The sequence below is a fragment of the Tupaia chinensis genome, unplaced genomic scaffold (assembly GCF_000334495.1).
Source record: "Tupaia chinensis unplaced genomic scaffold, TupChi_1.0 Scaffold149501_1, whole genome shotgun sequence".
NCBI classification, from domain to species: Eukaryota; Metazoa; Chordata; class Mammalia; order Scandentia; family Tupaiidae; genus Tupaia; species Tupaia belangeri.
The window spans coordinates 3,782,659-3,798,918 of record NW_006209345.1 but is presented as its reverse complement, the minus strand read 5'-3'; the positions used below and the strand labels follow the sequence as shown (position 1 = coordinate 3,798,918).

Here is a 16,260-nt window from a genome sequence, read left to right as displayed (position 1 = left end):
TCTGGTTCTCTTACCCAGTAGACGTTGGAACCAGCCCTCAACTTTATAGCTTAGGAAATAATGACAAGGTAAAAAAAAAAATCTGGGAACCAGCAGTTAGCATAATGGCTATGTTGCTGGACTCCCACGTAGTCGACCGCGGTTCACGTCCCGGACCTGGTGGCTTAAATCTCACGCCGGGCGCGTGTGCATGCGTGCCCGAGATCCCGAGAGGGGAATGGAGGAGAAGGGATTGCGGCGTGACCATCCCCCCTGGGGGGTGATTTCTCGCTTTCTGTCTCTATGTCTCTCTCTGTCTGTCTGGCGAGCGCACGCGCCCTACAGTGAAAATCTCTCCAAAAAAAAAAAAAATCTGTTCATATTCAGCACAGGTGCAACCATTTTTTTCCCCAGTATTTTGATCCATGGTTGGTTGAATCTGTGGATGCAGAACCCACAGATACAGAGAGCCAATTGTAGTCCATTTAGAGCAGTGCTGTCCAATAGAAACAGAATATAAGCCATATACGTATGTCACTTAAATTTTTCCACTAAACACATTTTAAAAAGTAAAACAATTGAAATTCACTTTAATAATATTTTTTAAACTCAGTATATCTAAAATATTATCATTTTCAACATAGAATCAATATAAAAATTAAGATATTAATTCTTTTCCTTTTAAGTCCTTGAAATCTGGTATTTTATACTTACAGAACATCTGAATTTGGATTTAGCCACATTTCAAGTGCTCAGTAGCCACATGTGGTCAGTGGCTGCCATATTGGACAGCATAGATCTAGGGCCCACCCTTACAGGTAGTCAAGTAAGAATGCAAACATTTTCCTGCAGGTAATTAAGCCATTTTATCTGTCCATATTTCCCCACAATTGCAATGTCTGTATTTATTGTACTTTCGTGCTTTAAACTTGTTTCACACCCCTCTCTGCCCCATTCCACCTGTCATCTTTCTTGGAATTTTTTTTCTTCTACCCACATCTGAAGATATCTCCCAAGACTTACTTTCTGGCCCTCTACTTATCCTATTCTATATCTGTCCTTAAAAAATCGTGCCCCAAAGTAGCTTCAGCTGCCACGCATATGTATTAATAGATGACACTCAGACCAAATTTTTAGTCTTATTCTCCATCCACAAAGATTGCATTCTTCAGGATTGCTTCAGTGGGCTGCCCTATTTACACTGAAATTTTTACATTAAAATAATTATCTCTCCATTAATTTCCTTCCTGCATATAAATTTCCTTTTAAAATGTTCAATTATTGATTTTTCACTAAACCTCCAGGCTTGCCACCATGGAGTGCAAATGCTGAAGATTCCCTAAGCACTCCACAATGTATGGCTCATTTACTGGAGATTTTATAGTGCACTCGAAGAACAAGAAGTATCTTTGTAGTATGGATATATTTTTCCATTTAGTCCCATGACAGACTGTTTCATTTATCCACGTTTACTGTGGAATACCAAATATGTCCATCTTAAGAGAAAGTTTAGAAAATTACCCCGTGAGCTATCTGGTCCACCAGATCTCATCTTTGGAGCCCATTCTGGGATTGTGTGGTGCTAGTCTTGGGCCTGCACACACCTGACTTTGTTCTGACTGATGCTACTCAGGGGTCTGCTCAGTCCAGACCTTTAACTGATTAGGCTGACAGAGCTGCTTTTCTGGAAAGTTGGTTTGTGTATGTGTATAGAAAACAGTAAAAGGACAGCTTTTTCTGTAGGAGGCCACCAAGAAATGGTCATCTCCATCAACATCTGGAGTCAGCACCATTGCCTTGAAAACTCCAATTTGCCAAGCTAGAGACAAGGAAGAAGCCACTTGCTCCTTTTTCAATACTTCATTAGCTCTAGAATATATTCCCAGGTGTGCGTGCATGCATGCGTGTGTGTGTGTGCTTGTGTGCGTGCGTGCATGTGTGTGTTTATATACTTAGGATGTACATCATGGCTTCTCAAGGTGATGGGTGATGTCATTCCAAGGGTCAGTGGATTGGGTACCTGCCAGTTTCCTGATCCTTGCCTGAGCTTCCTTGATTCTATGAGGGAAGAGACAAAGTGGGATCAATTATCACCCCCTTATGTACTCAACTCTACTGTCAGCCTGAGTTGTGGCTGAGACTAGGTGGCCACACGCTGCAGTCTTCCATTTTTTATAACAGTTGAGAGAGTCACGAACAAAGGAAGTTGTGTGTCAGAGAAGGATCCCTCACTGCCTTTTATGAATCCTGCATCATCCCAACCCTTAGTGAACTTCTTTGGTCCACAGAGGCTCGGCACTGGTCAACCAGCAAACGGGGTTACTAGCCATTCCCCAAATGGCCAGTGTTGAGGGAAGTGGGATAGAGATGGGGAGACTAAGAACCTTAGTAATGTGGTTCTTTGAGGGCTTGGAGGCTGGGGCAGAGTGGAAACCTGGCATGTAGAAGACCAGAGCCAAAGGAGAGAACATGGACTTAGGCAGAGAGGCTGTGGTCAGGAAAGCAAGGACACCCAGAGGCAGAAAGAGAAGCTGAGCTGTTTAATCATCTCCTTGGCCAGATTCAAGGCTGTGGTTGACCCTGAATAACTCACACCTGGAAGTCACTGAGAGCAGCTGGAGATAGATTGGCCACTTGAATCAGAGGATGAGGGAAGGTAGGAAGGGGGAGCTTAGGCACCTCTGACTCTGTCATCTTGCACTCTTGCCCCCAGGTCCTGCTTCAGCTCTGAGAGATTCCTGGCTGGTCCCCAGAGGCAAGGAACTGGATGGTGTGCCCCAGCTGTGGTGAGAAGGACCCTGAGGTGGGGGTAGCCATTCCCCAAATGGCCTGTGTTGAGGGTGCGGTGGTGTCCGCATTAGTGGGGTATAGAGAGGCATAAGGCTGGGGAAGAGGGAAGAAGAGGGAGTGGGGCAGTAGAATTGGGGGTTGCCTGGGTCCCACCACAAGTCTAGAGTTAAATAGCAGAAGAGGGTTGTCCTTGGAAACACTGAACTTGTCCCCGGTGACAGTTCCTGGTGATGGGTTGACCTTGGCAACAGACCCTAGCAGCAGGTAATTGTCCTGACAAGAAGGTGGTCCCTGTCAACAGTCCCTGGCAGTTTCCTAACAGAGGGAGGGAGCTGGCCTGGGACTCTTGCCCCTGACTACTTGTTCTTCTTGAAGAAGCTGAAGCGTTTTTCTCGCTCTCGTTCTCTGCCATCCTTGCCACGAAGCACGACAGGCCCCTCAGCCCCAACTGGTGATACTGGGGGCATGGTCATAGCCCGGGTCATGCCCCGGGGGCCACTGGGCACCACTGGCTCTTCTGGCTCTCCAGCAGCAGAGGATGCAGTAGCAATGGCCGCATTTACCACCCGCAGCCATGAGCTCATCTCTGCCTGCGGGGGGGGACAGAAAGGCAATTGGTCAGCTTAGAACTTGTGCTGGGGCAGCCAGTGGCAGACAGAGCAGGCAAGCAGAAAAATAGGGGTCAGAAAAATTATCTGTTTCATATCATTGGGAGAAAAAAGACCCTTTTAAGATAGGAAACATGTCTTGGTGTCACCTTCACAGATGTCCAATTGGCTGTGGACTGTCTTAATACAAAGAATGAGACACAACACCAGGACAGAGAAAGAAGGGGAAGGAAGGGGAATCTGCAACCAGAGGGTTCTTTTTTTTTTCTTTTTAAGAGATTTTTGCTACAGGGCACGTTCGTTTGCCAGAGTGACAGAAAGTGAGAAATCACCCCCCAGAGGGGATGGCCATGCCACAATCCCTTCTCTTCCCGGGATCTTGGGCATGCATGCACACGTGCCCGGCGTGAGTTTTAAGTCACCAGGTCCAGGACTCAAACCACAGTTGACTACATGGGATTCTAGCAATGTAACCATTATACCATCTGCTGGTCCCACCAGAGGGTTCTAAGAATGGCACAGAGAGATAGGAGCATGGAGGAGATAGGGGCAACTCACCTCGTCCTTGGCCTGGAATAAATATTCTTTTCCATCCTGTAAGCTGTTGGGAGAAAGAAGTCACAGGCAGATCAGCTGTTTGCCAGATCAGCACTGGTGAGAGCTCAATTATAACTCAGAAATCAGGCTGGGAAAATGGCCCACTGCAGCCCTCAGAGCCAGATCAGACATGTCGTGCACATTCTTCAGATTCCCAGGACTGTACAAAAGCAAATCCTTTCTGACTGGCTGCAGAGGACAGGTTGAAAATCCTCCCTTCAGAAGCAAGCCTCCTGTCTGCTGCTTACTGGCAGGCAGGGGCAGGCCCTGGAAGTCCCCAGAGGCAGAGGCATGCAGAGCCCTGCTTTCAGATTTTCCACCCTAGAAAACTTTTTAGCGGGAGACTGTCAGTTACCAGATCTTGGGTCCTCTAGTTACCTGAGGGTGGGATACAACCTAGAGTTTCCCTCCTTCCCACTCATCTTTTTTTTTTTTTTGAGAGGTTTTAGCTATAGGGCACATGCACTCGCCAGACAGACAGAGAGACAGAGAGACAGAAAGTGAGAAATCACCCCCCAGGGGGGATGGTCATGCTGCAATCCCTTCTCCTCCATTTTCCTCTCAGGATCTTGGGCATGCACGCACACGCACCTGGCGTGAATTCTAAGCCACTGGGTCCAGGACGCGAACCGCGGTCGACTACATGGGAGTCCAGTGACATAGCCATTATGCTAACTGCTGGTTCCCCTTCCCCCTCATTTTCATCCAAGTGCCTGCTTGGTCTCTCCATTCAGATGCTCCTTATAGGCAACTCCCCTCCTGAACCCACACGTTGCCCTTAAATTAAGATATCTCGATGCATGGATGACTGATCAGCCTGTGCACACACATAAGCTAGCTCAGGGCTTGCCTTGTGTCACTCCCAACTTCCCTCCCATCCTGAGCACACCGTCCTGTTCCTACCCCAACTTGAAGACATGTTTGCGCTTTCGATAATCAAAGGCAACGCTGCCCTGGGCCCTGGCCAGGCTGACAGGCACTTCTCCGTGGTATGGCACTCCTGTGCTGGCTGCCTTCGCGTCCTTGTAAAAGCCAAGGCTCCCACGCCGCAGGACACAGTACACGTTCTGCCAAGACCTGGGTGGGACACAGTGTAGGTCAGGAGGCTCTGCAGGGCCTATAGCTGGGATTCCTTTGGGCTTGCTAGGGCTTCCATTTCCACTCCAGTCTTTGGAGTCACCATCTCTGTACTCATTTAGTCCTCCCCTGAAGCCCCACTCTGGTCCTGATATTGAATGTGTCCCAGAGGACACATCCAGAAAGGGCATTCCTTCCTCTCTAAGAAGCTCCAGGGAAACCTCCTGAGAAGGTAGGAATCTGAGAGACCACAAGTGTCAAGGAGTCAGACCCAGTACCTGTTGGCAGCCTTCTTGCCAAAGGCCTCCATCTCCTGTTTGCGACACAGCATCCCCTCCATCTGTTCCTGGGCAGAGACCTCTGGGCCTCGAGAGGGCAAAGTGGCAATGTGGGCTGACTCAGAGGACCTGCTCTGGGGCATTGCTGGGCCCTGTGTCCGGGCCTGCTTCTCTCCCCGTTGCCTATTGGATTCATCTCCTGTACTAGACACCTATGAGGAAAAAAGGATGAGAAGGGAGATACTCTTTTTGGGTTTCATGAAGCTTGATGTCCAAACCTGATTTTCCCATCCCCAACTTTCCTTTGATCTTCTGCTCTCTCCCATCCCCACCCCAGGATCCCCAGTTATCAATACCCACACCTTCCTAAGGGGAAACTCACAGGCCCTTCTGGGAAGCTGCCCTGCTCAAGTCTCTGTTGTTCCATCAGGGGCTGCAAGGACAAGAAGCTGTAAGAGGATGTGTTGGGGAGCTAAAATTTTGGGTGCATGGGGACTGCAGGGTTACCTGTGAGGACTCTGCATCTGTGCAGACGCCATTAACGCTGGGCGCTTGTGTGGATGGTGGCAGCCGTGACTGGGTTCTGGAATGGCTGAAGGTAATAGAATCATTAGTCCTTGGATTGCTTGGGCTTAACCTCATCCTTTTAGCCCAGGTGTCCCAGCTCTCACCCATCCCAGGTGGCATCAGGAACTGTCTGGCCACCCCATTGGTCCCCTTCAGGCAGACTGGCTGTGGGTTCTGGAGTAGGGGGCTGTTTCCTCCGTTCCTCTTCCTCCCTTTTTCTCTTCCGCTCCTTCTCCCGCTCCTCCAGCTGTCAAAGAGTGCTGAGGTCAATGTAAAAGGTTTCATTGAAGAGGATCAGGGTGTTAGGGAAAGCTGAATTGTCTCAGTTCTAGTCTCATGAGATAGGAAGAATGGAGAACAGAATTTGAAAGAAGGCACGGATAAGAAGCAATGGGGGAGATGGTGTCTGGGAGCATCACCCAGGGGAACTGATGACTCTCAAACTTATGGTGTCAACAGGGTGCTGTCAGCTCACATCTGGGAGATGCTGGTGCAGTGGGAAGAGAAGAAATGTCTTCTCTAAGTAGGAGAACACACAGGCCTGGGGGGCAGTTAGGTCGTGGTGGGCATCCTAGGGTCCAGTAGCCCTCACCGCAGTGAGCTTCTCCAGTGCACTGAAACGCTCCTCCCAGGCCACTGCTGACTTCTGGAAGGCTTCATGCCGCTTGATGAGGCTCTCAACTTCATCAACTGTGCAACCCAGCTCAGCACTCCGCACTAATGGCTCTTGGCTACACAGCCACGCCTCTGCCATCCCCGCGTCTCTCCCAAACATGAGCACCTCCAAAACTGTCAGGATTCAGGGTCACAAACAGATAACAGATTAGAGTGTGGACACAAAGAAGGCCATTGCCCCAGTGCAGTACCAGCCAGTGTCAAGGGTAGGCACTTAAATTTCAAACCCAGGGTTCCTGGTCTGGCCTACTTTGGAAACTGCAGGATGTGAGGCCCTTGGTCCCTCCTCCTAGGATGTAGGGTCCCCACGGTAACTTACCAAGCTGGAGCCAGTCCATCTTCTCCTGCCACTTATCAGCTGTCTCCTGGCGCCGGGCCTGTAGCTGAGATAGCTTCTCTGAGATCTGGGGGTAGAGATGTGAGTTAGCACCCAGGGGGGCTTTTCAGAGTTCTTGGTGGTGGGAGAGGGCCTAGTAGTTTCTGATACCATGAAGCAGACAGTTCTGGGAGATAGAGAGGATGTAGGAAATCCCTGAACAGCTCTGAGGGGGAGAGAGTAAAATATTTCTTATGAAGAAATAACAAGATGGGGCCAGTAGGTGGTGTGGTGGTTAGGGCACTGAACTCTCACACTGCCAACCACAATTTGAGTCCTGGACTTGGTGGCTTGCTTTTTTATTTTTTTAAGAGCAAGAGAGATTTTTAAAAAAGAATTATTTTATTTATTTATTCATTTAATTTGACCAGAGAGAGAGAGAGGGAGGGAAAGTGAGAAAGCAAGCCACTAGGTCCAGGACTCGAACTGTGGTCAGCCATGTGGGAGTGTCCAGTGCCCCAACCACCATGCCATTTGCTGGTCCCCCAGAGAGAGACTTTTGCTATATAGGTCACGTGCGCTTACTGGAGAGACAGAAAGATAGAAAGCGAGAAATCACCCCCAAGGGGAAATGGTCACACCACAATCCCTTCTCCATTCTCCTCCTGAGATTTTTGGGCATACATGCACATGTGTCTGGCATGACTTTAAGCTGCCAGGTCTGGGACTTGAACCACAGTTGACTACATGGGAGTCCAGTGATGTAACCATTATGCCATCTGCTGGTCCCAATAAATAATTTTTTAAAATGACTTAAAAAAAAAGGAAGAAAGAAAGAAAGAACAAGAGGAAGTAGAAAGACTCAAGGAAATCAGCATTAAGCCCTGCATGGTGAGGATGGCCAGGCCACAGCAAGCCTCACCCACCTCTTCGGCTGCATAATGGCTCCTGGATAGCAGCTCCTGCCCCATGTCAATACAGGAAGAGAAGCGGTCTGCTCTGGCCTCTATCTCTGCCTTGATGCCTTGTTGGTTCTTGATGACTAGATCCGCAGAGGACACATCTCTGGGGGGACAGAAATATTGTCACCTACTGCACACAGCCCCATCACAGTTGCCAGCCCATATAACTGGCAGAAGCTGCTAGGCACAGTGGGTCTTACCGTGGTCTCTCCTGGGCATCCATCTGCAGGTTAACACCATCCATCCACAGCATCAGCTCCCGAACAGCCTTGAAGAAGCGGAACTTGTCTGTGGTGTCCAAAAGTAGCTGGCGGCGGGCGGCAGAGCTTCCCTGTAGCTGGGCCCATGCTTCGGCTACGGCCTGCATGTGACGGCCAATCTCCTCAGCCTTGTCTCCAGCGTAGGCCTTCTGGAGCCGGTGGCCATCATCCTGCACTTGTTGGACCTATAGGGCCCCAGGTCAGAGTCAGGCAGAGCATGGAAGTTCTGAGAAGATGCATCCCCTTGATGCTGACCACTATTCTTTGCCTTCTGCCCTGTGATCAGATGAACAGGCAGGAGGAGGGGCAAAGGGAGAGGGGCCAGGGAAGATGAAGGCAGGCACCCTGCCATATTCTGCTCTGTTGAGTACCATCTGGGGCCTGGCCTTAGCCCAGGGAGGGAACTTTAAAAGGGCCACCAGCCTATTGAGTTTTCAGAGGCCTCCCTAGGACATGAGGACCTTGGAGATTGCTAGAATGAGATATTCAGACTGAATATGGATTTGTGTGGGGGCTACCTGGGTTTCAATGGTTAAAGGAAAGATTTACGTGAATTTTGTGTAGGTTTAGAGCTCTAGCTGAGGTGGCACCAACAGGCAGATTTTAGTGTAATATGAAGAGTCTCCTAGGGTCCAGCAGGTTGTGTAATGATTAAGGAGCTGGACTCCCATATGGCAACCGTGGTTCAAGTCCCAGACCTGGCAGTTTGCTTTCTTACTTTCCCTCTCTCTCTGGTCAAATTAAAAAAAAAAAAAACAACAATAATTGGGACCAGCAGTTGGAGTAATGGCTATGTCACTGGACTCCCATGTAGTCGACTGCAGTTCGAGTCCCAGACCTGGTGGCTTACACTCATGCCAGGTACGTGTGTGTGCATGCCCAAGATCCCGAGAGAAGAATGGAGGAGAAGGGATTGCGGTGTGGCCGTCCCCCCTAGGGGGTGATTTCTCGCTTTCTGTCTATCTCTCTTTGTCTTTCTGGCGAGCGCGTGTACCCTATAGCAAAAACCTCTCCAAATAATAATAATGATAATAATAATAATAAATAAAATAAATAATTATTTTTAAAAAAGTCTTCTAGCTGTTGGGGCTACCTGAAAATGTCATATGCCCTTAAGAAGACTTGTCATTAAAAGTGTAAACATAGGGGACTAGCAGTCGGCATAATGGCTATGTCGCTAGACTCCCATGTAGTCGACCGCGGTTCAAGTCCTGGACCTGGTGGCTTAAACTCACGCCAGGCGTGTGTGTGTGCATGCCTAAGATCCCAGGAGGAGAATGGAGAAGGGATTGCAGCATGGCCATCCTCCCTTGGGGGTGATTTCTCACCTTTTGTCCCTCTGTCTCTTTCTGGTGAGCACATGAGCACAAGTGCCCGATAGTAAAAACCTCTCCCCCCCCAAAAAAAAGAAAAAAAAGTGTAAACATAGGACCAGCAGATGGTGTAATGGTTACATCACTGGACTCCCACATGGCCATATGGCCGACTACAGTTCAAGTCCTAAACCTGGTGGCTTAAAACTCAGGCTGGGTATGTGTGTGTGTTGCCCCCAAGATCCCAAGAGGAGAACGGAGGAGAAGGGATTATGGCATGGCCATCTCCCCTGGGAGGGTGAGTTCTCGCTTTCTGGGACCAGCAGAAGGTGTAATGGTTACATCACTAGACTCCCACATAGTTGACCGCCCACCCTATTTCCCACAGAATTTCCTCTCAGCCTTCCCCACCTCCTCATGCTTGGGTCAGACCTGGGCACTGAGGGCCTGGATGTCATGCTCATAGGCACAATGTCGGCGCTGCAGGGCCTCGGCAGCGTTGAGGTCACGGCCGGTTCCATCTGGAAGTTGTTGTTGCTTGTGTTGCACCCGTGCCAGGGCCTGGCGGGCCCCATGAAGGAAGCGCTGCAGCTCATACGCAGCGGCCAGCACCTGGCCCCGTGTGTCCAGCAGCTCGAGCAGGTCAGCCCAGGCCTCGTTGAGACTGTCCTTCCACTCGGCCACGGTAGCCCGTGCGGCATGGCCCCCAGCAATGAGCCCATTGGCAAGTGCATTGGCACTATCGACACGCTCCTGACCGATGGTGCTTGTGTCTCGGGAGAACTCTCGGAATTTGTCCCGGAGCATCTATGGGAGGTAGCAGTTGTACAGAAAATGCTGGTGGATATAGTCCCTGCCTGACAGAGCAAATCCTCCCCTTTCCCAGACTCAGAACCCACTTCTCTCTCCTGGGCCAATGGGCTGGAATAGATTTCCTTGCTAAAATTGGGTTAGTGAGGAGATGTTTCCCATTCACCCTGTGTTTAACTGATGCCCCCCACCCCAGCAGTAGCCTTTGGAGGCCCCTGGAACAATTAGCCCTCAGCCAAGTATACCCTAATGCTATTTCTGCACTGATGAAGGTCTAAGCCCCCAGACAGTGGAGGGGAATCTAAAGCTCACCCTGTTTAGTTGAGTTCTGTTGAAAGAGAGTGATTGGTTATTTCTTTTTCTGCCTTCACCTGTGCTTAATCCTATGTCCCCCTTTCTGCACAACCCTTAAATGATATGCCTGAAAACCTCAGAGGACTGCCCCTCAGCAGGATTTTTAAACCTAGGTAATCTGCCCGGCACACCCAATGGGTTCCCCTGATACTCACTGTCACATGCTCATAGTCCTGGCCCAGCTCATGAGAGGCTGCCACCACCTCGCGCTCCTGGATCCATTGCTCCAGGTCATCCAGCTCACGGCGTAGCTGGCATAGCCGGAGGTGCTCCTGCAGGCGTTCTCGACGCTCTCCGGCCAGCTCCTTCAGGCTGGCATACAGTTTGTCCACCTGGGCTTGGCGAATTGATAGCCGCGTGCTACAGGACAGTGGGGGAAGCACCGTGGGGCTTAGGAGATGTTGCTCTGACCCCAGCCTATTCTGTGGAGTCCTGTCCTATTTGTCCCCCAGTAGCTCACCGAGTTCCTGCTTCTCCAGCTTTCTAGATGTGCTCTACACACAGAGTACAGAAGGCTCCACAATCCCTGCACCTTCCTGGAATGAAGGTGCCCTCTGCCCCATGGTCTGAGACCCTTTGTGCCTGCTGGGCTCACCTCTCTGGGTGGTCGTGGTCAATCATCTCTTGGCTGCTGGCTGCTAGCTGGTGGATGGTCTGGGCATAGTCAGCCAGGGCTTGCTCCAATACCTGATGCTTCTTCACCTCTGCCTGGGCACTCAGCTCATCCTGGGGGAAGTGACAGTAGGCACCAGGGAGGTGGGACCAGGAGGAGGAAGAATTGGCCACACAGACTGGGCCCTGCCCTGGCTCTCACCTTGGCTTTCTCCTGGCCCATCATGTGTAATTCCTGCTCACCCATCCAGGCCTCTGCCTCGGCAGCATCGCGGTAGAACTGCTGGGCCCGCATGGCCTCCTCAAGTCGTTTCCCTCGAAGTTCCAGCTCATGGCCCAGGCGTTTCCACATTTCTTGTAGCTCAGCCAGCTCTGGGCCTGCTGCTGCTGCACCCAGAGCACGCTGCCTCTCTGTCAGGTCAGCAATCCGGGGCTCATGGCCCTGTATCTCCTTCTGCAGGGTCTGTTCACAACAGCAGCAGAAGAAAAACACAGAAAGGCTTGTTACGGGAGCCCAGACCTTCCCTTCTCCTCAGGCCTACTTAACACAATACCCCTTCACATTCAAGCCTCTCTTCCTTCCTGAGCCCTCTTCATTTCCCCTCCTTTCTGGCCCAAGGATGTAATGGCAATGCCCCTTCAAGCCTCCCAAGGAAACCCACCCTCTCCAAGCCAGGAAAGGGGAACCAGTGAAGTCTACAGCTATACTCAGTACTGAAGTGGGGTCAGAAAAACCCAGGTCTTGAAAAAAACAGATATCCAAGTCTGGAGAGGCTCTTGGGAAGTTTCCTTTTGCCTTTAGCCCCTGCCTCACCTGGTTTTTCTTCATGAGGAGCTGGACACTGGGCAGGTCCTTGCCATGTTCCATGGAGCTGGCCATGGGCAGACGCTCTGTCACCCACAGCTGGATGAGAAATAAGGGGTCAGTGCAGGTCCAGGGCAAAACAAGTGTCAGGGGTTGGATGGTGGAGATACCCAGAGCTACTGGAATGTGTGGAGGAATCAATCATCTCTGGTTCTGGGGTAAAGGGACCTAGAAGTATCCCCGTTTTCCTAGAGGGGAGATTTTATTTTATTTTTTATTATTATTTTTTTGAGGTTTTTGCTATAGGGCGCGTGTGCTCGCTAGACAGAGAGAGAGACAGAGATACAGAAAGCGAGAAATCACCCCCCAGGGGGGATAGTCACGCCGCAATCCCTTCTCCTCCATTCTCCTCTCGGGATCGTGGGCACGCACGCACACGCGCCCGTTGTGAGTTTTAAGCCACCGGGTCCGGGACGCGAACCGCGGTCGACTACGTGGGAGTCCAGCGACATAGCCATTATGCTAACTGCTGGTTCCCTGCCCGGCGTGAGTTTTAAGCCACCAGGTCCAGGACTCGAACCATGGTCGACTACATGGGAGTTCAGCGACATAGCCATTACGCCAACTGCTGGTCCCCCTAGAGGGGAGATTTTAAACACCAAGGGAAGAGGGAACAGAGTACTTTTGGCATTTGCCCAGAATCCAGGAAGGAGGTTGGAGAAGACAGGTGACTATTTTCTTAAGATGAAGGCTATCCCACTCCTGGCCTCTGGGACTCACAATTTCATCCTCCACATCTCGGTGGAACTGATGTTGTTCGCGAGAAGCTTGTAGATGCTGGCAGCGTTCCTTCATGGGCTGGCACAGTGCCCTGAACTTCTCCTCCACAGCTCTCGAGGTCCTTTCCACCTCCCCTGCACCTTGGTCCTCCTGGGCCAGAGCTTTTGCCTGGGCCTGGATCGCCTCCACCTCCTTTTCTCTCACAGCCATCTCCCGCTCTAGCATCTGCAAACCCAGAGCAAGGAGGAAATGTTAGTACATTTTTACTTTCAAACTCACAGAAGACACTAGTCTATAACAAGCCAACTATGATTTCTTATCCATCCCTATGGCTTTAGAAAGAGCATCCCTTCAAGGCCTGGCTCAAGTGTATCTCAAGCTTTAATACACGTAACAATCCAGAGGAGTCTGGTAATTATGCCAATTATCACATTATTGTCTCTCAGTCTCAAATCCAAGTACTTCAGTTCCACATCCACCTTTGCCCTGCTTTGAGACACTGGAACTGAACTCTTAAAATATTTCTCCTTTTCCAATTGGTGCGATGCTAGGGCTTGTCAGTAGAGGGCAATGGAGGGGCACCACAAAGCACCAGAGAGGAAGAGGGTTCTGTGGTTCCGGTGTGCTTTTCTTCTTGCTCCTAAGCAAAAAGTGTGCAAGAGATCCAGTGATTCTTCCCCGCTAGCATGTGTTGCTGGCATTCCAGTAGCAGCTTCCTGCTGGGAGCTTTGGCTTGCCAGCTTCCGACTTGCTCTGTCCCATAATTCCTCAGCAAATTTCTAGGCCATTCAGTTGGCCTTTGCCTTCTCCAATGAGGTCTGAAACGCAGCTATCTTGTTCTTTCCTTGGAAACTTTTCCTTGGGTCTAGAGATAATAGCTGCTCCCTACACCTGTTATTCCTGTATTCTATAGAGCAGAGGTCACCGAATCCAGCCCACTGCCTATTTCACTTCTTTTTACTAAAGCTTCTCTTCCCAAATTACTAGTCTGGCCTCTGTCTCTTGTCATTACCCTGACTGACACATGCCCCTAGAGAGTCTGATACAGTGGCTCTATAGAAAACACTCTGAGTCATTCCAATAAAGATGTTACTTGTCAGGCCTAAGAATGACTTCTCAAAATCAAGAACTAGACTCTTCCTCTCTTCACCATTCCCACCAAAGGCCCACATATACCTGCTGTTTCTTGAGTAGAATGTTGACACTGGTAAGATCCTTGCCATAGTCATCAGAGTGTAGCTGGGCCTGCAGGCTCTCCAGCCAGCTTTCCAGGGCTGAGCAGCTTTGGGCGAACAGCTCGGCTCGGTTGGCATCAAAGAGGCTGCGGGCCTTGGCCTGGGTGGTGGTCTCCAGCTCATCCCAGCGCCTATGCAGGTCCCCCAGCTTGTCTGACACCAGAGCTTTCAGCTCTGGCTTCTCAAGAGTCAGCTCCCGCCCTTCCTGGGTGGTATGACAAAGGAGGTATAAGTGCCAGAATTAGATACCTCTGAGCTCTCTAAGCTGATAGCAGGCCAGGGGCTTATGGGGCAGTAGTGACCTGAAGCGTGGGCAATCTCTCCAAGTTCTTGCATGCTCTTGTTAGCATATTCTTCCCAGAGGTTTTACACCCCTGTTAAACTGATTAACCCCTCATTGCTGATTAAACCCCACTTCTTCAAGGTCCAGCTCAGACCTCATTTCACTGAAGACGCCATTGCAGTTTTTCCTTATCGTGGGTTCCTGGTGCCATGGTTTCTAGTGTTATGTTGTATGTGGACTTGTCTTACTGCTATCCTATCACGTTTCTCAACTCATTACCCCTCCCTTGAACTACAGCAACTGAATCCCATCTGTTTTCTCTACTTCTGACCTTCTTACTGATGGACTTTCTGGGGGAGGAGTGAGAAGATGAGCTGGAAGTGCCAGAGGCAATGCCCCAGGAGCAGCCCTCAACTATTGACAGAGGGGGAGTTGCTGCCTAAAGATCCAGCATCCTCATGCTCTGGCTAGAATGGTGCTGATGTGTATCCTATGTGTATCCTATGCCGTATCCCAGAGTGCCCTAGCACTGCTGCTGTGATAGAAGATACTTTAGCGACTGCCATCCCTTCCGTATCTCGATTCTCCTTCTCTCCCTAGTGGTGCTTCCTGGGATCACCTCCTACCCTAAACTCCAAATTCAGACACTGCCTTCAGGTCATTTCACACATGGCTGTCATGATGAAGGGCACCAAAGGCTAGCACTGCTTGGGTAACTTCACAACCTCCAGCATAACCCACACGTTAAGCACATCCTTATTGGTCATCAGGGCTTTTCATGAACTGGCCCAGCATGTTCTTCCACTCTTTCTTTCATGGGGCTCCTTTGCATTCTTTGCTCCTGCCACACTGACTTACCCCCTTGTTCCCATACAGGCACCCCACTTTCACACCCCTCACTTTCTTTTGATACTGTTTCCTCCATCTATAATAGAAACATCTCTTCTCCAGGACCTCTGCTTGTTCAAATTCTAGTTATCCTTCATGGACGGCCCTGGAGCCTCCTGCTCCCATCTCTCCCCTCTCCTCAGTCTCCAGGTTTTCTCAGGCTTCCTCATCATCGTCTACTCTGAATGTAATTTAGCCCTATGTGTACAGGCTCATGTCCTGGCCATCTATTGTTTCCTGAGGGTGGGGCCCACAACGGAATCACCTTTGTTCCCTACCAGTGTAAATACAATGTTTTATACATAACAGCACCAAGTAAATATTTGCTGAACAAATGGAAAAACTGAAAACACAATGGTCTTTTCTACCCAACCATCATGCCCTCAAGGGAAGCAAAGCATCTTTTTATAGCCTAGCAGCACCTTGCCGAGTGTTGTGCTCATTGCTTGTTTTTTGAAGATAAAGTTTTATTGGAGCATAGCAGGCTCATTAATTTGTGTATTGTGTGTCTGCTTTTGCACTACAAAGGCAGAGATGAGTAGTTGCAACAGAAATGATATGGCCCACAAAGCCTAAAAGATTTACTATCTAACCTTTACAGAAAAAGTTTGCAGACCCCTGCTGAAGAGTGTTTTCCTGCCCTGTACCCAGAAACAGTTATCTTGTAACGAAGCTGCAGTTTGGCTCTCTACTAATTTGTACTTTTTCAGAATTCTAGAATCACACTGTCCCACAGCCCATAGACACTTATTCCCTAGGCCACAACTCTCTACCTTGGAACTGTGGCACCAGAGGCCCCATGATCTCTAACCCTGAATAAAACATTCTGGAGCCAGGTCCCTGCCCTGTGCTGTAACTAGGTTGCCCAGAGGCAACCCCAAAGTCTCGCTTCCTGTCACACCACTCACCTTGTCTACCTTGTCCAACCAGTCCTTGTTGGCCGCCAGCTCGGCCATGAATGCCTGGTGCTTTTGCCACTTGGTGTGTAGGTTGCGGGCTTCATCGTAGGATACATCCTGGGCAGTCAGCATCTTCTCGTCAATCCAGAGTTTCAGCTGACCAAACACAGAG

The 16,260-nt window shown here is 50.0% G+C and overlaps 1 protein-coding gene across 1 annotated transcript in view; it reads right to left on the bottom strand.

The window, feature by feature from the left end:
* Positions 1–638: 638 nt before the first annotated feature.
* SPTBN2 (spectrin beta, non-erythrocytic 2) overlaps positions 639–16,260 on the bottom strand; it is a 49,461-nt gene continuing 33,839 nt past the window's right edge. Inside the window, exons 19-37 of the mRNA XM_006171311.2 lie at positions 16,098–16,244; positions 13,960–14,223; positions 12,784–13,008; positions 12,013–12,102; positions 11,401–11,661; positions 11,182–11,312; positions 10,742–10,946; positions 9,855–10,229; positions 8,050–8,294; positions 7,814–7,952; positions 6,891–6,975; positions 6,489–6,685; positions 6,001–6,143; positions 5,837–5,921; positions 5,712–5,762; positions 5,330–5,541; positions 4,878–5,051; positions 3,936–3,978; positions 639–3,359 (exon numbers count right to left, since the gene is read on the bottom strand). Of these exons, the coding sequence (XP_006171373.1) occupies positions 3,126–3,359; positions 3,936–3,978; positions 4,878–5,051; positions 5,330–5,541; positions 5,712–5,762; positions 5,837–5,921; positions 6,001–6,143; positions 6,489–6,685; positions 6,891–6,975; positions 7,814–7,952; positions 8,050–8,294; positions 9,855–10,229; positions 10,742–10,946; positions 11,182–11,312; positions 11,401–11,661; positions 12,013–12,102; positions 12,784–13,008; positions 13,960–14,223; positions 16,098–16,244 (3,306 nt within the window). The 3' untranslated portion in view covers positions 639–3,125. The remainder of the gene's footprint in view (positions 3,360–3,935; positions 3,979–4,877; positions 5,052–5,329; positions 5,542–5,711; positions 5,763–5,836; positions 5,922–6,000; positions 6,144–6,488; positions 6,686–6,890; positions 6,976–7,813; positions 7,953–8,049; positions 8,295–9,854; positions 10,230–10,741; positions 10,947–11,181; positions 11,313–11,400; positions 11,662–12,012; positions 12,103–12,783; positions 13,009–13,959; positions 14,224–16,097; positions 16,245–16,260) is intronic.